Below are 22532 nucleotides of genomic sequence, written 5' to 3'. Positions count from 1 at the left end.
CACTGAGGCTATTCACACTGATGAAACCTTTGCTAATACTATGCACAACATGTTCTTGATCCGGAAGTCATTCGCTTGCCTCAACTTTCGACGATGCTCACTTGTCCTGATTGTCCTCCTCATCCTTGGTTCTTGCCTACCCTAGGGTACCTATACGGCGTTAGCGGCGGCGCGGCGGCGCCTGCGCTCAGCCACTTGCGCTACGCAACGCTCGACCTCTTCGGCGACATGCTCTTGGCTAGTCCACCCCGAGTCGTGGCGGACCCTTAGGAGGGCCACCTCGAGGCACCCAAGCATGACCCACACGATGAGGAGGTTGCAGAACCTCACGCCGCACAGGTACAGCAGCGCCGAGAAGATGCCGAGGACGGGCACGCCGTACTGCAGGAAGCCCTCGACGAAGATGTCGAGGTCTGGGAGTGTCAGCGCGCTCCACATGGCAGAGAAGACACTCACAGCAGAGAGCGAGGAAGTACTCCGTGCGGCGGTTCCCGAGCAGGCCACTGACGGCGTACACGCGGTTTGCGATCTCGAGTGAGCGCCGAATCGAAGCACGTGCATACCCCTGCTGCTGCTGGCGACGACGGCGCTCGCGACGGCGCTGGCGGCGCTGGCGGCGCTCGTTCTCCTCGTGGCTCATGGCGGCCACAGTCGCGTAGCCCCAGTGCCCCTCCGTTTCATTCAGGGGCGTGGTCTCGTCGGCCTCGGAAGCCTCCGAATCGCTGTCGGCGTGCGCGGCGCGCCAGCGCTCGACGCGCGCCTGACGCTCGGCCTCCAGCTCGGCCGCCGAGGGCTGCGGAGGCGTGACGTTTAGAGTCTGGGGGCCGTAGACCATCACACACACGGCACAGGGACACGAGGGGCCGTGCGTCGTCCTGGGCAGGGTGGGGCTAGGCTGGGCCGTAAACTGGACGTCGATTTGAAGCTGGACCGGAGGCTGAGTGCTGTCGGCGTCGTGGGCGTCGTACACGGGAGGCGTGTCTTCGTCGTAAGCCGGCAGACTGTCTGCGCCCTCGACGTCCGAGACATCCCACTCGGGGCCGTGCGTGGGCATTTGGACCACAATCACCGTACCGCCCTGCTCCCCGTTGCTGTTCTCGACCGTCGCGAGGCTTGCAGTGGTCTCGGTATCGTTCTCGTGAGAGAGGCCGGGAAGGTCATCGATGCTTTCAACCGAGGGGACAGGCGTGACTGGCGCAAGCCCGTTCCCGTTTCCGTGCTCGTCACCAGGATCCGCGTCCTCCTGCTCGCTGTTGTTCCCGTCGCTGGGGTCGGAGGCGGACTGATCCGAGCCACTGCCGCCGGACGTCCAGTACGGCCACTCGTTGGAACCACTGTCGCTCGGGCTGTACTCGGTACTCCAGCCCATGTCCATGGAGTACTCCGAGTACTCCGAGTCTCCGCCGTAACTCGACATGACCTGGGCTCAGCTCAACAACGTGAAAGCAGCTCACCGTGTGTTTCTTACTTGTCCGAGGCGAGAGGAGAGTGAGGAGACTGGGAGTCAGCTTGAGCGTAGTGGCCGAGGAAGCTCACGACAGGTATTGTAGGCCGTGTGCCGGTCTGCGTGTCGGCTTCCTTGCCAACTACTGCGGGGAGAGGTAGGCCGCACTGCTGGGACGTCAGTATACAGCGACGAGGACAGAGCTCACCGATCCTCGACTGCACCCGGTGACAGGCGCGACTACGGCGGAGCGAACTGGGGTTAGCTCGATGGCATGCTCCGATTAGCACCTACCTTGCCGTCACGCGCACTGATGCTCGCCGTCTCCGAGCAGGCGAACGCGTCGAGGGACACTGAAGTCAGCTTAGAACAGGGTTTGGAAGCTCACCGAGTCGGTCGTAGGCTCGTCGCCGCTACGGGTGATGAGATGCGGTCGAAGTTGAGGCTCAAAGTGGCTCGGAACCAGGGGTCAGTTTCGAGCTCTGTGTCTTCACAACTCACCTGCTTGCCTGTGATCCCGAAGTCGTCCCGTCAAGTCGAAGGGAGAGTGGTGAGGAGTGGAGAGAAGGGAAGATGAAGATGTGGATGTGGGGGAGCACCTTTGTGAATGTCAAGGCCGGCGACATGGAGTACACCCCCCTCCCAAGCGCTCACCTCCGCCTGGCCGCCCTCCTCTTGTCGTGCTCTCGCGCTCTCGCCCTCGGGCGGTGCTGGCCTGGCCCCCCACACAGTATGCAAGAGCTGACGCCGTCTCCCCAGTCTGGCCATGCTCCTCTGGCTCGCATCGCACAGTCGCTCGTCGCACGACGACAGAGTAGCTCGCTCCCTCCGAGCCACACAGAGTGTCAATGTCAGTGTCTCTTCCGGCTGACTGACACTTTGACCAGAGACCGGGTCAGCGCTTGGTAGCTGCTCACCTGCGCCCCAGACATGATAGGCGAGAGGGGCGAGCATGTTGTGAACAGGTGCTGAGATCTGGGGACGTCTGAGAGAGCGTGCAGGCGTGTGGTGAGCCTCAGCATGCCGCCGCCATCGCCGCTCGACCGCTCTCGATTGCGTTCAACTGGAGAGGCCAGCTGCTTTAGAGAGGCTTGCTTCCCCCTCTGCACGCCTATCTCTCCCCCACGCCTGAGCCCATGCAGACACTCTTGACCCGATACTGACCACGAGCAGTGAGCGCCGCCGTACGCTACTCCCCACGGTGTCCTTCAGAGATCCTTCACTTCTGTCTCACGCTCATCCGCTCTCACCGCTTCCAAGCCCGTTAGAGAATGCTCAATGCATGCATCAGGGGTACATCGGAGGTTTGTTACTGCTCACTGTGCTTGGTGCATGCATGCTGAATTGTTAAAGTATTTACAGGTTTAACGAAGCGAAAGCGGTGGAGAGGAGGGCGGGTCCGCAACGCGGAAGTTTGGTGGAGGGGGAAGGACTAGAGTAAAGCTAACAGTGGATGTTCGAAGTGTGAGCAGGGACCTTGTTGGCTACGCTATGGAAGGCGAGCAGGTGCGCTAGCGCAGGCTTAGTCGCGAGGGAGGAGGGGCTCGGTCTCGGGGTTCGCCTTGCGGGCGCGGATCCACTGGCGGATCTCGCGGCGGTTCCTGGCACCAGCATCGATGGCGGCGCGGCAGTTGGTGCACGAGTCGTACAGCTCCTGCAGCTCGAGGCGACGGCGCTCGCGGCGCTCGCGGCGCGCGGCGCGACGCTGCTCACGCTCCTCAGCCCCAAGCTCCGTGGCGGCCTCCTGGGTGGCGGACTCGATGTTGAGCAGCTGCGCAACGAGGGCGACCTGGTCCGCAATGCGCAACTGCATCTCGGCCCTGGCGAGCTGGTCCTCGGTGCTCTGCTGCTCCTGGTGGTACTCGTTCTGGTAGAGAGCGTTCAGGTTGTCGCGCTCAAGGCGGATGACGCGGGCGAGGAGGGCGGGGTTGGCGAAGCGCTTGGCGAGGTCCATGGTGTGAGCGACGATGGCGTTCATGACGGAGGGCTTGGTGCTGCAGGACATGCGGCCAGGAGCGGCCTCGACGTCCTCGATGAGCTTGATGGCAGTGCGCTTCTTGCGATACGCCAGGCAGTACTTGATGCTGACGACAATGAGGGCCTGCAGAATGAAGATGATGGGAACAAAGTCCATGGCCTCGTAGATCTGATCCTGACGGTGGTCAGGGTAGAGGACGATGTAGTCGGCGCCGAGCGCCCACTGGAAGAGCAGGCCCAGAAGGATCGCGCCGATGTGGAACATCACAACATCTGATGTTAGCTTGCCACTGGCCACTCGAGGGAGCTACTCACGCTCCCACATGGGGGCGAAAAAGGTCTTGAGGCCGTTGAACAGCGCGGAGAGGATTGTATTAGCGAGCTTGTTGGCCATCTTGGTGCTGCTGAATGTCTTGCCGGTGGATGCGGGGCTGAAAGATTGGTTGAGGGTCGAAGATGTCGCGGTGGCGAGTGGGAATTGGGATGAAGAGAGGAAGAGGAATGACAATGCGTTCGCTGAAGGACCTAGATGTGCTGGGAGCGACACACACAACACCGGCTGCGCACTCGATGGTCTCACGCGCCTTTCGAGAGCACTTGTTGCCACCGTTTTCTTCCGTTACGTCTTAGCCATGAGCACTGACGGATAGATCCCACGCGCCTACCAGCTTATTCCTCCTCTCCACGCCGCCAGATCACCCATTCGTGCCCGCCGTGCGCTACTGCACCTCTGGGCGGCTGGGATCCTAGAAATGGAGGGCGTGGTAAGCAGTGCGACAGCAGTCGGCGATTAGGCAAGCACCAGCACATCAAGGTGTTCAACAGGGGAATGGCTTCATCGTGCATGATGACCATCTCGTGCGTCCCGAAAGGGTTGTGATGCACGTATGCATGGTGGGTTAGCGGTGAAGGCGCTTGGTGGGTGAGTGTGGCGGCGAAATTTGGGTGTGGTGATGGACACTGCCTCCATCTGAGTCTCTCACGGTCAACATCTCCCCACTCTCACAGCAAACTAGTGCATCATCCTCCATGGATTCCCTCACGTACCAGACGGGAAGCAGCGGACCAGGGAAGAGCTCGCGATCAAACGACGACAAGAACCCCTTCGATTGATTCACAGCACTTTCCAAATGTTGCCCAATTACGACTGTTGAAGAATGCGAATGGCAGGTGCATCTATGGCTATCGAAGAGCTACAGAGGAGCGAAGCATAGCTAACGGACTAAGACGACGACGCCATGTGGCTGGGGCAAGAGAAGCCCTTGGCCACCGCCGAACAACTCCTGGCGCACCCTGTGTAGCTCATCAATGCTGAAACTGAGAGCGAGGCAGATCAAGACGACATAAGCAACAGTCTCGATGCTAATCACGACCGACCTGCCCAAGAAGCGTACCACTTGGCTGTCAGCGCCTGGGCACTTCGATCCACCGGTGGAGACTTACTTGGTTGCCCAACTTCGCCAAGCTTGTTCAGTCCCGCGACCAGCCTTGGAGCAAGGAAAACCCCCCAGATGTTCCAAGCAGTCCAGTTCTCTGGATCTAGGGTGAGCGTGGAATTGACGAGGCAACTTGCCTCCTAGGCGATTGTAAAGGGCCGCCTCGATGGGCCGAATGGCCAGAATGACAGCCAGCTTGATGCGGAGCAAGACGATCCTGATGAGCTGGCGGAGACCCCAGTGGAGGGGCCCCAAAACCAGCAGCATCAACAACCAGCCGAGCACGACAGGGATGACGAGCGCCACGAGGAAGTTCATGGAGGAGCGATTGGATGAGGGAGTTGGAGAGCGCAGATTTGACGGACGACCAAGAGGTTGGGGTGGAGAGTCTCGTGATGGACAGACCGCTCGAGTCTGTGGGGTTGCTGGGAGTGCAAGGGGTGCGAACGGCGGAGCTTACACACCATCAGTTGATATCGACTAGGCAGAAGTCACGTTCGGCGTAACACTGCGAGCACACACAAACCATGTCCTGGCCTGGGCGAGGCCCTATCCGCTTGTCGGTCGACGAACGGGTGATGCGCAGCTGCACTACAATCAGCAGTCGTTTCGAAAGTCAGATAACATAGGGCGAGTGAACCACATGCAGCCAGTCCTCCTGTATTATCAACTAAATCATTGCACGGGACACTTGACAGTAAGGGAGGAGCAAGGTGACGGAGCGGAGCGTCCGGTGCAAGACTCGATGGGCCAACGGCCAGGTGGGCTCCAGACTGCACCTCAACCAAGCACCCAGTCAGCCAGCACACAGCTCCACTTTAGGCACCACTCATGCAACCTCCGACCATGGTACCACTCGAGCTGCTTCCTGCAAGCTCAGAAGTTCTGAGAGCAATGTCTATGCATAGTGTCCAGCTTCGGTTATGAATTATGAGCATTTCTCGAATTGTCCAGAAGGCGCTGCCACTTGGTTTCCCGGCAGCGGTGCAGCTTACTCCTGCGACTGCGGAATCGGATACGGGAACCTAAAGCGGGCCGACTCGCGCTCCCCGTCTACACCCGGAATGAGGATCCATCCCCAGGCGAGATCGGTCTCCTCGGACTGGGCGGGTTGAGCGGGTTGAGCGTGCTCGGCCTCCTCCTGCGCGAGCTGAGTGCCGTGTTGGTCCATCTCGTACAAGAGACGCTCGATGCGGCGCAGCTCCTCCTCATGCCACACGAACTGGTCGGTCAGGCGGTGATACACAAGCAAGCTAAGGCCGACCATCCCCCTGAGCAGGTAGGCAGCGGTGCTGATGACCGAAGAGAGCGCGGCGACCAGGTAGCACCTGATGCAGCACACCGCATCGATGACCTCTCGAGCAGTCGTGACGACGGACCTCGTGACGGCGGGATAGAGAGCGAGAGCGATGTTGATAAAGGAGAGAAGCAGGGAGATCATAGCCAAGACACCCTCGGGGATGTGGAAGCAAACCGCGTGCGTGATGCCGGCGAGCTGGAGGAGGGAGCAGACGACTCGCCAAACAAGGTCGAGAAGCAGCACGCGGAACAGACAGCCGAGGGGCCCGTGCGCCCACTCAAGGTCGTTGAGGGTGAGAGTAGCGAATACAATGGAGAGACGCAGGACACAGTGTAGAACTGTGACGAGCATGATCCACCAACGAAAGCCGCTCATGTTCAGCAGAACTCCGGTGCTGCCGCACAGAGAGATGATGTAGATCGAAACGTGACGAGCACAGTTGCCCCATCCATGGTCCGGAGTGAAGATCAGGTTCGCGCAAAGAACCAGGACTGAGGTTAGTGCTGTTGCAGAGCGGTCGGATAGGGAACACTCACAGCCCAGGAGGATCTTGGCCAGCAGCTCGAAGACGGTGGCAAGGACGAGAGACACCATGTCGCGGGCGATCAGGACCGCTTCGCAGATGTCAGCGGCAAACAGCACACCGTGGTGGTCGCCGACATGGTCGAGGTTCTCGGGAGGATGGCGAGCGCCGTGGTTGTCGCGCTGAGCGTGGGGACGAGGCCTGGGCCGGTCGTTACGGTGCGCGGCGGCGGGAGCCTGGCGAGCGTTGCGGACACCACGCTGACGGGCGCGGGCAGGGTTGTCCATGCTTCTCGTTGGAAGTGGGTTGGGTAGGTAGGGTGTATTGTTGTTCAGCACGTAGAAGATCTGGAGTGGATCGGGCTGTTGGGCGAGCCCGGTGTGCTGGCAGTGGGTGATGGTCAAGATGAAGAAAGTGATGTTGAGTCGGTGACAGGGTGGCTCGCCGAACGCAACACGTTTGCGTCCGCAGCTGGTAGTCGGACCCGACTGTCTGGAGCCAGGTGAGCGGGTCGTCTTCTCGTCAGGTTGGGTGGCGCATCTGATGGAGGAGCGAGGGGAGCGAGTGGAGCGAGAACCGCAGCACCGTTGCACCCCTCGCACCTTGTGTGCCACACACCGCTGAGACCTCCGTTGTCCACCAACGGCATCACCCCATGGTCTCGTTTATTCCCAGTCCTGCCGGCGTCCATCGAGCTATTGCTTAGCCTGGAGCTTAATGAGTGGGAGATGAACCGACCTACTCATCTTCTAGCTCGGTTTGGAGCTGCAGAAGTCTTGTATCAGTATCTGTCCAATCTCCAGTCAATGGCGGCCGGTACTAGGAAATGTGTAGCATGTTGCATACAACGCGGCGGATGCTGCTCTCGCTCGCTCATACAATGGCTTAATGCCGCCTGCGCTACGAAGTTAAGGATTGTGGGTGGCCGTAGCCGAAGCTGCTCCGCAGCGGTGAGGAGAATCGGGAGGTCGGTCTTAAAGTGTCCTGCGTCGAGATGAGCCTTGTCTTCCAGCCGGTGAGTGGTGCGGAGCCCAAACTTTGTGCCGATTCAATCGCATTGTTCCGCACCACGGTGTCAGAGACCCGGGAGAGCGCTTGCTCCTTCATGCAATGAGGATGTGCCCGGTGCCGTTTGGCGAAGAGAGGGGTGGGCGCCCGGGACAGCCAACACGTTGTCCATCACAGAATAAAAGAGCCGCTCATACAATGGCGTAAGTGACCCTGGACGTCCGTGACCTCAGTGGGGGATGGGGTGCTGGCTAGAAGGCTTGCGGCGAGGAGAGGAGAGAGGATGATGGAGAACAGCCCGGGATCGTTTGTTCAGAGGCTGATGCAATGGCGGGGACACCCGTGGCTGTCTGGCCAGGCGAACAGGGGATGTTCGGGGAGACGATGTGCCGATGAAATCGCATTGGGCCGGAAACCGCCTGCACTGCCCGCCTGGCCTGGAGGATTGAGTGAGATTGCTGAAGTCAGATAACGTCCAGCAGCGACAATCTTACCAGGACAGGAGCGTTTGAATGAGTGACTAGAGTGAATGGTGAGTGGAAGAATAGAGGAACGTCAGAGGTGTGACGTGGTAAGCGAGTTCGTGCGCAGGTGCGGTGAGCTGGTGAGAAGGTTCCGTCAAGAGTGCGAGAGACGTGCGAGTGCGTAAGCATGTGAGAAGTGCTCCAAAGGTGTAGTAACCTCGTCGCAGTGGTGCACGAGGTCTCGGCCACGAGGGACCGTCATGCGTAGGCGCATCCTTGTCCATCAGGCCGCTCACCTGCACTCGGGCAGTCCAGATCTCCATCAACTTACATGGGCCAAGCCGACTGCTCGTCTCGAACGGTCAGTAATCAAGTACAGCAATCCCCGACGCACACATCTTGTGCACGCGAACGCTGCTACCATTTACGAGCTGTCCGGGTAAGTGGCACATCGGTCGCGCATCATCCCTTCACCGCCCATCCTTCACTTCTGATCTGCATCCAGTTTCCCTATAATGCCCAAGACCCCAACGCATGCCCACCTAGGAGCAGGTACAGTGCTTCGCGGTCCTCTTCATGAACGCCGAGTCGCCCCCGACTGCGACGCCGGTGTGGTAAGTCGCCGCGCCGGCGAGACACGTGGCCTTGACAGGTGCCTCGTACCACTTGTCGTACTCAGTGTTGCACACATTCTTCATGCACGCGTAGAACGAGTCGTCGCAGTCGCGCTTCGTGCGGCTGCACGTCGAGTAGCAGATGTCGTGCTGGTTGCAGCAGCCTTTGAACTTGCCGTCTGGCACGCCCGAGCACCCGTTCAGGTCCGGGGAGACGCCCTTGGACTTGGCCGTCTGGCCTGAGGGGCAGCGGGAGGGGTAGCCGCGCGCTTCGAGGTTGGTGAATGACAGAGAGCGGTCGGCGGGCGGGAGAGCGAGAGCGACTCCGAAGAGAGTGAAGGGGAGGAGAAGGGAGGGCTTCATGGTGAACTGTTGCCGGGGTATACGCTGCCGGGTGGTCGCAGAAGAGATATCGAGGGTCGCTCGAGCCAGAGACAGCTCCTGTCGTCGTGAGGACTTATCACAGCTCCATCCGCAGCCTTATGTAGCTCTCTCCGTGGAGAGCAGCCCACTGCATCCATTGCTTGGCATCCCACTCGCAACAGTCATGTGCGTGCGGAAGACGAAGGTGCACCGCACGGCCCCCCGAATATCGTCGCAATGTCAAGCTCCGGGGTCCTTCATCTGCTGAGGCAATTCGCCGTACTGAATTGCCATCGACTGAATTGCACGGAGATGAACGAGTGGAGGCGCACGCTTCGACTGCACGTACATGGCCGCGAAGCACATGGGTTCTTCACGTTTGCCCACCAGAGGACCTGCGGTGAGCTCGGGGTTCTGCAAGCGTGACGCATCAGCTGACGGCACTGCTGCAGGGACGAGGAATGGAAGCGAGCAGCGAGTCAAGTTCCATGGAGCTCAATCTTGGAGCGTCAGCTCGTCGGAAGGTCCGCCGAAGTGGGGCCACCCCCGTTCGTTGGCTGAAGTGGGTCAGTTGGTCACCGCATGACCGGATGAGATGGCCGAGTAATGTTGGGTAATCTTATCAACGTGTGACTCTCATCCGCAGGGGCCTCATTAATAGTCTCTTGGCTTCTCTGCACCGATCCTCCAACAGAAGACCAGAGTGACATTGGGCACAGACGGAGGGAGGGCGGAATGAAGGGCCGCGCGTGACGCTTTGATCACGTTCGCAGAGGTTCCGCACTTCCGGATGCTGGAACAAGGTACTACACCATTGCGTGGGGCACAGGCGTCCTGAGAAACCAGAAATAGGGGACCATAATGAAGACAGAGAAGGAACGTTCGGGCTACTCACCGCTCGTCGGCCAGTTATCATGGAGGCTCCGGTGGCCCAGTTCTCACACTTGCCCACCACTTCTTTGTCTCACTTCAACCTCTGTGAGGACCATGACACGGCTTTGAATCGGATTGGCCCACGTGCTGGATATTATGGCTGAAACGTGCTGCGTTCTTCTTGGCGTTCATCAATGTTATACCAGAGATCAATGCTATGGATGGAACGCTGTATCTCGAGAAGGACGGCTCTAGCTCCATTGATTCCGGAATCGCCGACCGAGCAAAACATCCGTCCCTCACGACCGCGGATCTCCGTCGACAACAGCCGATGGCAATCTTGCTCTTGCTCAAACTCGAACTCTGAGCTCTGCAAGCTATGCGAGCTATGCATAGAACGCGCTTCGGGCATAAGCATGCGTCTCCATTCTCGATGCTTACATGAGCTCTCCAGGGCAGGTGGGTGCTTGGCTCATGTTCCGTGCACTGTGATTCGTCCGGTGCCCCGAGATCTCCAGGACCGCTACGGCCCTAGTTGCCAGCCTTTGTTGCATTCGCCTAGCGCCTCAGTCTAGCGGGCGTATGAGCCTATCTAAGCTGGTCGTTGTGAGTGTGTGGAGCGAATGGCGTCGATCAGAGAGAATGCGCCGAATGAACTCGGCCATCTTGATATGTCCATCGGAAAGGCCAATTTGACATCATGGGCGTTCGTCTATTCCTGTCATCCCCCATTCTTCTTCGCCAAGAGGCCATGTCAGAGAGCCGCCAGCGACCTGAAGTGACGCCAGAGGGACGCCATATGGGCGCATAGGGGGACGTATGGGCGCCGACGAGATGGCCGGCATCTTCGGCTGCAGGAACGACAGACGTGCAGAGGCCGTGCACCTTTTATTCCCGCCTGTTCTTTCATCGATTGGTCATAAGCCACCCTGCACTAAGGCCGGCCCTAGTCATGAGCGCCATCAGCTGTGCGCGCGGCGCACAGCACTCGACGAGCATGAACGAGTGGGGAGAATGACAATTCCAGGATCCACTGGTGGTTCAGCCAATCAGAACGCTCGGTTGGGTGTTCACGCGCCTGATTTGTTTTTTTTTTCTCGGAGGTGAATTGCACTAGATGGCTGGCACCTTCTTGGAACCGTTGGTCACCTGCGTGCGTGGTTGATAGGCACTGGAGCAGAACTGGGACCAAACAAACGTAACAAGCGTAAGCCTGAAAGGATAGGAAACCTCCGAAAGCGATCCAAGGGGCGTCAATCTGGCTTTGGCTTTGGGTGCGAGGTCCTCGGGTCCTGCGCATCCCGGATATCTGACTCGAGGGGAGGGGAGATGGGCGAGGGTATAATAACAACAACAAAGCTTGCATCGCTGCTTCTTCTCCCCACACTCCATCTCATCTCTTGCTCTCTGCTTTTGCTCTACTCCTCTTACCCAAGACCATAACCATAATGCACGTTACCGCTGTCCTCTTCGCCGCTGCCGGTCTTGCCGCTTGTGAGTAACTCTGGGTTTGGTTGGGATAGTCGCGGAAGGAGTCTCGGTCAGCTGGTTTGTTTACGCACTCCCCTCTGTCTCAGACAAGTCCATTCCAGCACACCCTCACCCGCTCCCGCTACCCACTCCTGGTTTCGATGACTAACAGCAGACGTCGCCGCCGACGACAACTGCAACGACAAGTGCAAGGGCTACCAGACCTGGATGTCGTCTTGTGCCGGCTACGAGCCCTCGGGCTCTGGATGGAGCGACGAGTGCACCTCGTTCTGCACTGACGTGAGTGACAAGCCGAGGCCGTCAGGCCGTGGAGCGTTGGTTCCGATTGCCCAAATTCCTGTTCCCTCGCCTCAAAGTCCTGTGGATAATCCCAGATCTGGGTGGCTTGAGGGAGCGTGACGGCGACGGAAGGGACGAGCGATAAGATAGGGCGTGCGTGACGCACGGCTCTCTCTTTATCCCTGCCCGGCCTACCTTGCCCTCCTTCGGCAGACAACGAAGAACAGGGCTAACGACGCACAGTCCAAGAAGTCGGACCAGTACAAGGACTGCACCAAGTGTCTCTCGGAGAAGAACGGCCAGGACGCGGCCACGCTCAACGGCTCCCTGAACCGTCTCTGCGCCCAGGTGTCGCAGGTCAAGTCGCTGTCTGCCAGCGCCAGCAAGACGGGCAAGGACGCCAAGAAGACGGACGACAAGGACAAGGACGCCGCGGGCCGTATTGGCGTCAGCGTCGGTGTCGTTGCTGCTGCCGGTGTCCTTGCCTCGCTCTTCTAAGCAAAGCTCCCCGGCCCCCGCACAATCTGCTTCTTCTAACCAAATCCGAACTCAAACCGGCACATTTCTTGATCGACATATAGCTCCGCCCTCCGCCCCCCATCTAATCTGGACGGAACTGGAAAGTGTGATCTGTGAACGAACCACGAACACTCTGGACGCTTTGTACTTGTTGTTTTGACCAAATGTATTTTATGCATCACTTGCCTGCAGGCCTGCTAGCTGCACTCGGGCGACGAACGTGACAACCACAGGGTTGTTTGGTCCCCCCCCCCCTTCGTTTCGTCCTGGTCTTGGCACATCTGCTTCCGCGCAGTCTACCCGCTTCCGGCCGAGAGCTCGTTACCCACCCAGTCCACCCGTGCTCGGCCATCGCTGCTCACACAGCCCGCTAAGCTCACGACCAGCTTCCCCCGTCAGTCTCAACCATAGGCACCAGCACGCACACACGCACACCTCGCACCTCGCTTCGCTCGCTGCTCGATGCTCGATGCTCGCTCGCTGAGCTACAAGTAACATGGCAATGTCTGTCGTGGTGCATGGTTTCACGGCGTGAAAGAATGTCGGGTGATACTATGTGATACTATGGTATAACGTCTAGAAGGCGTGCGCTGGGCACGGGTGGAGGCGCTGAGGCCTCGAAGTATCGCGCGCGCTGCGCTGGGCAGGCGCGCCGCTGGAGCAGGCGTGTGGAAGCGCGACGCGGTCTCGCCGCCACATTGTCCGGCGCAGATCAACACTACGCGGCGAGCCCAGCGAGTTGAAGCTGCGCGCCGCCTCGCTGCGCTCGGCTGCGCTCCGCTTAGAGGACACGAATGCGCTGGCGCTTCTCGATCGAGCGGCGACCGGGCTTCTTCCAGTCGTTGAGCCAGGCCTTGACGATGCCCATCTGGAAGTTGTGCGTGTTGCGGGTAAGGTCGGGCTCGGGCTCGTTTCCGTCCTTGCCGCCGCCCGAGTCGATGGCGTCGTAGCCTTGCGAGTCCCAGCAGTGTCCGCCGCCGGGCATGAGGTACTGCGCCTGACTGGTCGTGTTGGGGCGGTTGACGCCCTCGGCGTTGGGCATGGCGGGGCGCCAGGGGTCCTGCTCGCCGGCGGTGAAGAGGACGCGCTCAACGTTGATCTCGCGCCCGCCGTGGCAGTTCACCTTCTCCGTGTCCGGGCGCTCGGGGATCTGGTACTTCGATCCAGCCGGGAAGGACTGACGGCACACACGGTGGTGCACGTCGTACGTCAGGTACTTGGACAGCACACCGCCCTCCTTCGCGGGGCCGAAGAAGTAACCGAACTCGGTGCACTGCTGCCAGATCCACGGGCGCCAGGTGTCGCGCAGAGTGTCAGACTTGCGCTTCTCGGCGGCGGGGCTGCCGTCAGACGTGTCGTAGCACGCGGCGAGGGTCGACTCGTTGCGACCGCACGAGCCAGTGTTGCGGATCCAGACACGGGTGGCGTTGGCAAAGTTGACGACGGCACCGGGGACCTCAGCGCCAGCGACCTGGATCGGCTTCGTGTCCTCCTGCAGCGTCCTGCAGAACGCATCAGGGATCGAGGCCTTGCCAAGGGGGACGGAGCGCTTCTGGAACTGAAGCGGCCAGCGGAGGAAGTAGGCAAAGTCGTCGTTCTTGAGAGTGGCAGCGCCGAAGAGCGACTTCATGGCGGGAGCCTTCTTCTCGTCGTCGAGCCACTCGTCGATAACCTTGATCGCACCCTGGATGCCCTTGACGCAGTCCTGGTTGTAATAGTACTTCTGGAAGGCGTCGTAGTATTGGGGGAACTCGTCAATGGCCTGCGTGACGGCGCTGCCGGCGACAGCACCGAAGACGAGGTCGGGGTACTGCTGGCGCATGAAGGCGGCCTTGGCACCGGGGTACGAGCAGCCCTGGTAGATCCACGGGACGTTGTTGGGCTTGAACGTGTCGGCGTTGGCGCCCTCGACAGTGACACCCTCGGGCAGCTTGAAGTTGCGGATAAAGTTGGCAGAGTCCTCCAGCGACTCCTTCAGGTTGAGGAAGCGCATGTTGTCGGTCGAGAACGAGTCGAGCGGGGTCGACTTGCCGTAGTAGCGGTGCTCGAGGACAATGCCGAGACCGTGAGTGGCAGCCATGAGGTGGTGCAGCAGACCCTTCTTCATGTAGTACGTAGAGCCAGAGGCCTCCGACTCTCCGGCATCGTGCAGGATGACGGCACCGCCGGCCTTCCACTCCTTGGTAGAGATCCAGTAGCGCTGGCAGAAGGTGCCCTGCTGGCTGTTGTCAAAGTGGGAGATCTTCTGGTCGAAGCAGAAGGGGCCCTTGACGGGGTCCTCCTCTTCGGCCGGGGTGTCAGCCGGCTGCTCGTCGAGCGTGTTGATGTAAGAGTAACCCTCGGGGTTGAGCTCGCCATCGTCGGCCATGTGCTGGTACACGGACAGGTAGCCGTTGTCGAGGAGCGACTTGCCGAGCTCGGCGTTCGAGTCGAAGAGCTTGGGGAGCTTCTCAATGTCGTGGAAGAACTGCTGCTGGAGCTTGCGAACGTCCTCGGCAATCTCCTTCAGGGCACCGTCAACGGTGCTCTTCAGCTGCTCGGTCAGGTTCTTTGTGAGCTCGCCAATGGTCTGGACGTCGACGTTGGACCCGCCGCTCGTCTCAGTCTTGACGGGACCCTTGCCGTCCGAGGACCAGGTGTAGTTGTACGACCACGACGAGGTTACGTTGTAGCCCGAGACGCCGGAACCGTTGTTGTCGAGGTGCTTGTACGTCTGGACGGTGTCGGGGACGGGAGGGACAGCGGGGGGCGCCGCCTGGGCGGTGGCCGCCGCAGCAAGCAGCGGCAGAAGAGTGTTCGCGAGCATTACTGGTGGTGATACAAAAGAATGTCGGCTGTTTTGAACAGTAGTGATGGGAGAATCTAGAATCTATAAAAGGGTATTGTTGCAATGGGCGACAGTCGATGGGGCGGGTCGATTGACGGTCGTACAGGAGAGGTCGGCGAGGACGAGGCGACGGGACGTCGAGATGTCGGTCAGATGTCGATCGCGTCGGGGGAGGTTGTCGAGGTCGAAGTCGATGCGCGTCGTTTGGCGGAAGAGTCGTCGTCGCTCTGCTCGACCGGTCGAAGAAGAAGGACAACGGGAAAAGGAGAAGGGGAGAAGGATGGGGGAGAGAGAGAAGAGGACAAGGGTGTTGCCTGCATCAGTATTAAACACGGGTCGCTGTCTGGGTGCATCTCTCGATCTGTCTGCGGAGGCTAGCATCGATGGTCGCCAAGTGGATGAAAGCGTGTGCCGTGTGCGGTGTGTGGTCGATTGTCTTACGTCGTGCGCTTGACGCTTCCCTTTCTGCCCCGCGCCCTGACGCTTTTCCTGGAGAGAAACGGCTTCCACCCTGAGAGTTCCCCTTAAGGTTTCCTCCATCGTTCCTGTATTGAGTTTGATGGCGACCCGTAGCCTGCCGCCTTTGGACGTGCAGGTGTGACCCCGCCAGGTTTGTTGCCAGCTGCGAGGCCGAGAGAAGCAGCCCGCGACAGTCAGCCAGAGCTGGACACATGGGCAGGGGCGCAGTGGCGCAGCGCTAAGCAATACACACTCCCCTGCGCCATCGGACGCCATACGCTTCCAGTGACGCAGCATGCGCGCCGTGTTTGGTCAACGGCTGCGAGAATCCTAGATCACCGCAGGCCAGCAGGGAGAACCGACAGTGGATCCAGTGGAGGAATCGTGAGTCCGAGCGTGATTGCGCGGGTGCTGGTGGGCGCAGCAACTGCAATCGATGGTAGCGCGAGCTAGGGAGGGCAAGGGCGACGATCGTCGCCCCCTCTCTCTCTCCTGCCCGCAGTCCGAGCGAACACGGCGCCGCAAGCGTAGTGTCAGCCTGTACCGCGTCGCACAGTTTAGCGTTCACTTTCGCGGCAGGCTGCAGCCTGTCTTGAATGGGGACCGGGTTCACCGGGTTCTTCGCAGCAACTCTCTGCACTAGTGTGCGTAGCGCTTCTTGGCACAGCGCACACCAGGAAGCAAGGACGTGAAGGAAGCAAAGGGGGTCTAGCCGAACCTTGCAGCCTGGCTGGAGTGTGCCGGGTAAACGCGTTCGTACGTACATGCAGAAACGTCGACACAAGGCTGACGGCATGCTCTGTGTGGGTTGAGTGAGAGGCAGCTGCAATGCACAAGGATGGGCAGTGGGTCGGCTCGGCCTGACCTGGAATGCAGGAGGGGGCTGCTGGAAGCGTGTGCATCAGAGCAGAGGGACGCAGAGGACGCTGTCACCTCTTTCGGACTATGAAACCGTAGTCAGGCCGCTGGCTGACGTACAGGACACGGGCCATCCGCTTGTCACCCGGCATCCGGCCCGCCCTGCAATTCGATAATTTTCCAGTTTGCTTGAACAACCCCGTTTGGTACGTACCAGCAGGCAGTGTATTGTGCTTGCCAGATCAAATGGGTATACGACAACCGCCTTCGCAGTATGGCTTGAAGAGATCTCCTGGCTGAATGAGATGCACTAAGTGAGCACAGTTCGCCAAGCACGCTCGGCGTGAACTAGCTGCCTCTGGTTCCTTCACAGCAACAGAGGAACGGAGCACCGAACAAGCCCACCGAGAGTCCATTAACGCACTCCCACCAACTTGCACTCCCGAGCTGACAGCTGGCCAAAACATAGCTCAAGGACCCCGTTTTCACTTTCGAGGTGCAATTAGAGTTGCACACTGGCTCTCCCAAGGGGAAACCTGGGGGAGGCATTACGTTTTGCCTCGTCCCGCTTATTCGACCTGCAACGCTCCTTAACTCTCCCTTAGAGTGGGCTCTGCCGCCCTGTGAGGACTCACTCTTCAACGCGCCTGTGGCAGCGTTCATTCGCCCACCGCCGCCAGAAGGGGGACGATGATGAAGCGGCGTTCTGGTGCTCGCTGCGCGGCGTGCACGGCGAATCCTCGCCGACACAGACAGGGGCGTATGCATACTCAGGAGGTAGGTAATTAGGCAAGCATACCGATCTTGCTTCGTCCTGCAACTCGTGCTGTCCTGAGGCATCTGCCTGGCATTGCCAGCTGCTGAAATGCTCCGAGCTTGGGTTCCACTGGGCAGTGATTCTGCAGTCCTGCAGCACCAGCAGAGCCTGACGGAGGGATGCATACCGTGGCTCGGTTCACCGATCTCCGGCCGAGCGACCGGGTGCAAGGACCCAACAGACGGACCAGTCGTCTGGCTCAATGTGGCTCACGTTAATCGACGTTTGTTGCTGCGAGTGCACCGAGGAATGGACAGGCCATGAACGTAATCAACACCGCCTGGCGCTCTACCGACAGACGACCCGATTGATCGTCACCGCGATCGGTCAACCCAGCAGACAACCTCAGGTGGTCGGGTGTCACGTTGTCCCGCGCCCCCCGCTCCGTTGCGTCCATTGGAACGGGCGTCGGTATGTCGTACGCTGGAGTCGTTGCGATCAATTTCATTGCGACACAACATCACATGCTCGAGGAAGCGAAAAAACATGGCGATCTGTGCGTTCGGTTCGTTCGGAATGCTCGCCGTTAACATGTTGCGGCACCGCATGCTGCACAACGCCCACTGCGCTCAGTGTGATGATCGAGTGTGCACGCTGATTCCAGCTCGGCACGGCCAAGGCACACCGCCCACTGTCCCAGCTCGTCTGCAACTCGTGGCTAGGAACCAAGCTACCACATCCCCGTCTCGTTCGCATGCTTCGCTGACCATCTCGTACGTAGCGTGAGAGTATGGGTGAATGGGGAGCTGGGAAGGTGCTCGCCATCAAAGTGTCGAGGAGGCGTACGCACGACGACGTACAGGATGCCAAACAGGCAATTTCCAAGGTGAGAAGCTTTCAGTGGCTCTCCAAGCTCAAAGCTCGTAGCTCAAGGTGAAGGTCCTAGGCACGGAGCAGAAAAGGAAGGAAGTCACGCTGTGAGAGCTGAACTCTAATGTGAACTTTGCTTGTCGCTGGAGTAGGCTTTCGATGCACTGCAGGCTGCGGTGTGATTTCTGCGACAACGGAGGCGATACGCGACGTGCTTCGGCATCACCGTGCTGGTTTGCCGTCTTCGCAAGCACGCATGGTGTGGTCGTTCAGATCACGCGCACTTTCCGGGCTACTTCCATACTTCCATCAGAAGGCGTGGCTGGTGGAACTGCAGGTCACGGAGTCGCTGTTTCGACTCATAGTCATTGTGTAGGACATCAGCCACCCTCTCATTCGCACGATGAGCAACCTCTGCTGTACGTGCTCCATCTCAAGCCGACTAGTAACGGTGTGAGGACCACTGCGGCTTCGGGGAACCCTCGACCCATGGGCTAGCAGCGGATCGCGGTATAGCGCAAGCGGAGCTCCTCTGCTAACGGACTAACGGAACGGCCCACGACTGACTATTCTAGACCAGTCTAACCACCTCTCAAGACGCCATACTAGACTGCTGTCCAATCCAGCGTTCCGAGGAGCCCCAAGGGGCAAGTCCTCCCGCAGTAGGCTAACGTCAGGTATAAGCGGGATAGGACGTCAGCCAAGCGTTAGTAGTTATCGTACGCGCAGAAGCCGCTCACTAGCCGTTGCGGGTTGCTGGACTAGTCCATCACTTGGCAGAGAGGGGGAGAGGCGCAACCAGCAAGAGGCTGTCGAGGTCGCACCGATGTGTGGAGTAAAAGCGACCGTGGGAGACGTTGAAACTAGGAAAGGCTGCCTCCGACGTCGTTTCTTCTCCGAAGGACGTTCTCCTGGAAGGTCGGGGGCACCCGTGGGAGACGTTGAAACTAGCCAGGCTTGTCTCCAACCTCTTGCACACTCCTAAAGAAAGAAAAGGTGGAGGTTTGGCCCGTGCGCACTGGACGCTGGGCGGCCGTGGGAGACATTGAAACTAGCGAAGGCCGTCTCCACCCTCGACTCCCAAAGAAAGAGGAGTTGGGTCTTCGCCATAGAGAGTGGACTACCGTGGGAAACGTTGGATCTAGCTAGGGCGCCCTCTAACGTCGTTTCTTCTCCGAAAGACGTTGTCCTGGAGACTGGGGGCACCCGTGGGAGAGATTGATAGCGAAGCCTGTCTCCAAAGTCGACCTGGCCTCCTAAGAAAGAGGAGGTGGAGGTGGAGGTGGGTTTGCAGCCTGGCAGGCGCGGGAGAGATTGGAACAGTGAGTGCTTGTCACCTAGCTCGTTATCCCTCCGAAGGAAGGGGGGGAAGGAGATGCACAAGGAGGAGACGTTACAAATTGCGAAGGCCGTCCGACTGTCTCCCACCTCGACGAGAGAAAGAAGAGTTGGGTTTCGGCAGTTGGGCACCAGCAGTGATACCGTGGGAGACGTTGGGTCTAGCGAGGGCGACCTCCGATGTCGCTTCTTCTCCGAAGAAAGTGCTCCAGGACAGGGGCAGCCGTGGGAGCTTGGGAGAGGTTGAAACTAGGAGAGGCCGTCGCCAGGCTCGATATCCCTCCGAAGGAAGAGGTGGTGGAGGTAGCCACCGTGGGAGACGGTGAATCTAGCGACGGCCGTCTCCAACTCGTTTCTTCTCCGAAGAAAGTTCTCCTGGAGGTGTCAGGACACCCGTGGGAAAGGATGGATCTAGGAGAGGCGGTCTCCGACCTCGATGCCAGTTTTCCAAAGAAGAAGTAACTGGTCGTGTCTCACTGTGGAGGAGGGTGGAGGGTGGTCAGTGCGCAAGGTATGTGGAGGCGGACCATTTTGGTTCCGCTCACAATGACACTGTCTGAACCTCCTGTTCGCCGATGGTCAAGCCTGGCTAACGATAGAGGCGGCAGCGATCACAGTTAGTTGCTTGTCAGCAGTCATGTCAGTATACCCCACGTGGCCAGTCTGCGGATGAGGAGCGGGATGGGCAGGTTCATCTCTGCATCTGTGAGGGCTGTGCTCCGCCATGCGCAATCTGCACTGACTGCCGAGCCAAGGATGTCTCGGCGTTCGCACACCTGTGACTTCTGATTCATGCATCTCCAAGAGCCGACCGGATGGCCAGAGCGAAGGCGTGGCGCTGAGCGTCGCGGAGGGCCGGCACGAGATTGGCGAGTGAAGGAGATAGGCGAGGAGCGTGCTGTCGAAAAATTTCGAGAAGCGCGCCTGCTCGGACATCAGAGTCGAGACAGCAAGCTCATAGAGCTGTCGAGATTTGCAGCTTGCGCGAGACAAGATGATCGTTGTGAAGTCGGGTGTCCTTTTGCAAAGCTCGTGGGGCTAGAACATGCCCACACTGAGCCCGACCGCTATTCTCATGCCGGCCTCTCTGCACTTCCCCTTGTCCTCCTCGCTGACGTCCTTGATGGCGTACACCCGCTCCTCAGACTGGGCCTTGACATTGGCGATGACTGTTTCCTCGACATTCTTCAGGCGCCAGCCCGTGGCTATCCTCTCGAGCTGCCTGGCCGCGCCCGCTCCGTCCGACCCGGCGCAGATGAGAGCCTGGTACGGCCGCCCGTTCAAACGATTCAGCACGGGGTAGAAGCACCGGTCGAAGAAGTCTTTCATTGGCCCAGACATAGCTGCGAGGTTCTCGGGACACACGAAGAGATATCCACTGGCCGTGAGGAGGTCCACGGGGCCGGCAAGCGGTGCGGGCAAGACTCTGATATCTACGTGCCCCTCCTCGTCAGTCTCGGAACTCTCAGTGGCTGCAGAGTCTGTCTCGGAAGACGACGAGGCGCCCGAGGAGGCTGAAGAGGACGAAGAGGACGGGTCGGAACCCGCGGGGCCGGAAATCTCTCCCGACTTTGATGTTGCAGAGATATCCGGACGGGTCGCTGATGAGTTGCCCGAGTCGGGATTCGGCCCTGTGGACGCCGAGGCTGGCCCCGCGAACGCTGCGGGGGCGCGGAACTCCGTCGTCTGCCAGCACGCTTGCAGGTCTGGAACCTCCTCGGTGCGTTCGAGACCCTCGAGGGCGCCCCGCACGGCTTCGGCAGCCATCTGCGCCGCCCCGCCCGTTCGTGAGTGATAGACGACGAGCAGTGTTCTCCTGTCCCCGTGTTTGCGCTTCCAGGCCTCGACTTGCTCGTCAACGGCCGCCTTGGCCTTGGCCCATTCGCTTGATCGTCTCACTGCATGTCGTATCGGAGGATGAGATAGGAGAGTTGGCCGGAGTCGAGACGGTAAAGACGGCAGCGACGGCAGAGACGGGAGACGGAACATTGTGCCGTGTGTGTGGGGGCGAGGGTGGATGGTGCAGATGAGTGAGAGCGGAAGTGGCCGTCCGCTAGACGGAGATGCCGGGTGGACTGTCCGCTGACGTATGAGTGCAATGTAGCTTCCCCACACTCGAATCCCTGCGTAATGGCGCATAACTCGGCCTCTCGGTAATTTCATCCCACAGTCTGCCATTCCTTGAATTACCCGTGCCCAGGACCTGCCAGGACTTGCTCAGGCCCAGCCATTGAGCTGGCTTGTCCGAGCCGTGTCCCGTGCCGTACGCCTGAGCCGTGCGTCCCAGCCGTGGTGGCTGCCTGATTTCTTATTGTTTGTTGCACCAAGGTCGTTGGTGCGACTCGGAACGTTCGATGCACAGACTGATGGAACACAACCGGAGGGGTGAAAGAAAGAGCCAAGAGGTGTGCGTGTACCTTGTCCAGATGTTGGGGATCTTTGCGAGGCTCACGGAGAAATGAACATGTGACCGCAGTGTTACTTGGGGCAGCACCGAGCATTACACTCTCGGCTAATGCCTGGCTAATCGTGCCTTCTGTACGCTGGGGGCGGTCTGGGCGCTGTTTTCTTGCACCGAGCCAGGTACAACGACAGGGCGACGGGAGCACGCCGCCATGCAATGCATCGACGACGAGGGACTGCGATAGGACGACGAGGGCGAGGATGACATGAGGCCGGGGCAATCTCCGTTGTGTCGGAAAACCCCACGGCAGGAGGAATAGTGTTAGTTGATGTGCGCGTGCAGTGACGGACCGGGCGGATATCGTGGCCCCATCGCTGGCGCTGTCCAATCCCCGCCCACCGATACCAGAACACACCGCCCGGACCGCCCACGCGTGATGCGGGGTACCGCGGGGTAGCCTCTCAAGCGCCTCCTTGCGCCGACAGCTGCCTGCCATATGCAACCGGGCGTCCGTGATATCTTTGCGGGGCAGAGCTGGAAGAACGGGGGGCTGGGCGTACAGATCCAACCGCCGCACGCGCACGCACACGGAGCAGCGTACTGGACAGGGGGCAGTATAAAGGACGCGCAGGATGTGAGACGCGCCGGGGAGTCCCAGAGTTCTCACGCCTGGCCCTTCAACCTCGACTGCTCGTTTCAGCACCCAGCGGCAATTGCATACCCTTTCC

The 22532-nt window shown here is 59.7% G+C and overlaps 6 protein-coding genes across 6 annotated transcripts; 1 reads left to right on the top strand and 5 right to left on the bottom strand.

The window, feature by feature from the left end:
* Nucleotides 1-150: 150 nt before the first annotated feature.
* A1Q1_04666 (uncharacterized protein) lies at nucleotides 151-2398 on the bottom strand (the record flags this gene model as incomplete). The annotated part of the gene is made up of 6 exons (XM_014322904.1): nucleotides 151-413; nucleotides 457-1409; nucleotides 1469-1611; nucleotides 1833-1899; nucleotides 1946-2043; nucleotides 2099-2398. 6 exons carry the CDS (start codon nucleotides 2396-2398, stop codon nucleotides 151-153), a joined length of 1824 nt encoding a protein of 607 aa, XP_014178379.1.
* Nucleotides 2399-2966: 568 nt separating this feature from the next.
* On the bottom strand, nucleotides 2967-6967 carry A1Q1_04665 (uncharacterized protein; the record flags this gene model as incomplete). Its single annotated transcript, XM_014322903.1, has 7 exons — nucleotides 2967-3694; nucleotides 3737-3946; nucleotides 4641-4798; nucleotides 4865-5312; nucleotides 5384-5448; nucleotides 5853-6648; nucleotides 6694-6967. The coding sequence occupies 7 exons, from the start codon at nucleotides 6965-6967 to the stop codon at nucleotides 2967-2969; spliced, it is 2679 nt and encodes an 892-aa protein (XP_014178378.1).
* A 1727-nt stretch (nucleotides 6968-8694) lies between these two features.
* Nucleotides 8695-9129, bottom strand: A1Q1_04664 (uncharacterized protein; the record flags this gene model as incomplete). The annotated part of the gene is made up of 1 exon (XM_014322902.1): nucleotides 8695-9129. The coding sequence occupies one exon, from the start codon at nucleotides 9127-9129 to the stop codon at nucleotides 8695-8697; it is 435 nt and encodes a 144-aa protein (XP_014178377.1).
* Nucleotides 9130-11450: 2321 nt separating this feature from the next.
* A1Q1_04663 (uncharacterized protein) lies at nucleotides 11451-12270 on the top strand (the record flags this gene model as incomplete). Its single annotated transcript, XM_014322901.1, has 3 exons — nucleotides 11451-11496; nucleotides 11648-11772; nucleotides 12016-12270. The coding sequence occupies 3 exons, from the start codon at nucleotides 11451-11453 to the stop codon at nucleotides 12268-12270; spliced, it is 426 nt and encodes a 141-aa protein (XP_014178376.1).
* Nucleotides 12271-13072: 802 nt separating this feature from the next.
* Nucleotides 13073-15097, bottom strand: A1Q1_04662 (uncharacterized protein; the record flags this gene model as incomplete). The annotated part of the gene is made up of 1 exon (XM_014322900.1): nucleotides 13073-15097. One exon carries the CDS (start codon nucleotides 15095-15097, stop codon nucleotides 13073-13075), a length of 2025 nt encoding a protein of 674 aa, XP_014178375.1.
* A 5341-nt stretch (nucleotides 15098-20438) lies between these two features.
* Nucleotides 20439-21389, bottom strand: A1Q1_04661 (flavodoxin/nitric oxide synthase; the record flags this gene model as incomplete). Its single annotated transcript, XM_014322899.1, has 1 exon — nucleotides 20439-21389. One exon carries the CDS (start codon nucleotides 21387-21389, stop codon nucleotides 20439-20441), a length of 951 nt encoding a protein of 316 aa, XP_014178374.1.
* Nucleotides 21390-22532: the final 1143 nt, after the last annotated feature.

The sequence above is a fragment of the Trichosporon asahii genome (genome assembly GCF_000293215.1).
Source record: "Trichosporon asahii var. asahii CBS 2479 unplaced genomic scaffold scaffold00070, whole genome shotgun sequence".
Classification (NCBI taxonomy): domain Eukaryota; kingdom Fungi; phylum Basidiomycota; class Tremellomycetes; order Trichosporonales; family Trichosporonaceae; genus Trichosporon; species Trichosporon asahii.
Note: the sequence above shows the minus strand (reverse complement) of the source record. Positions and strands in the feature narration are given on the sequence as shown.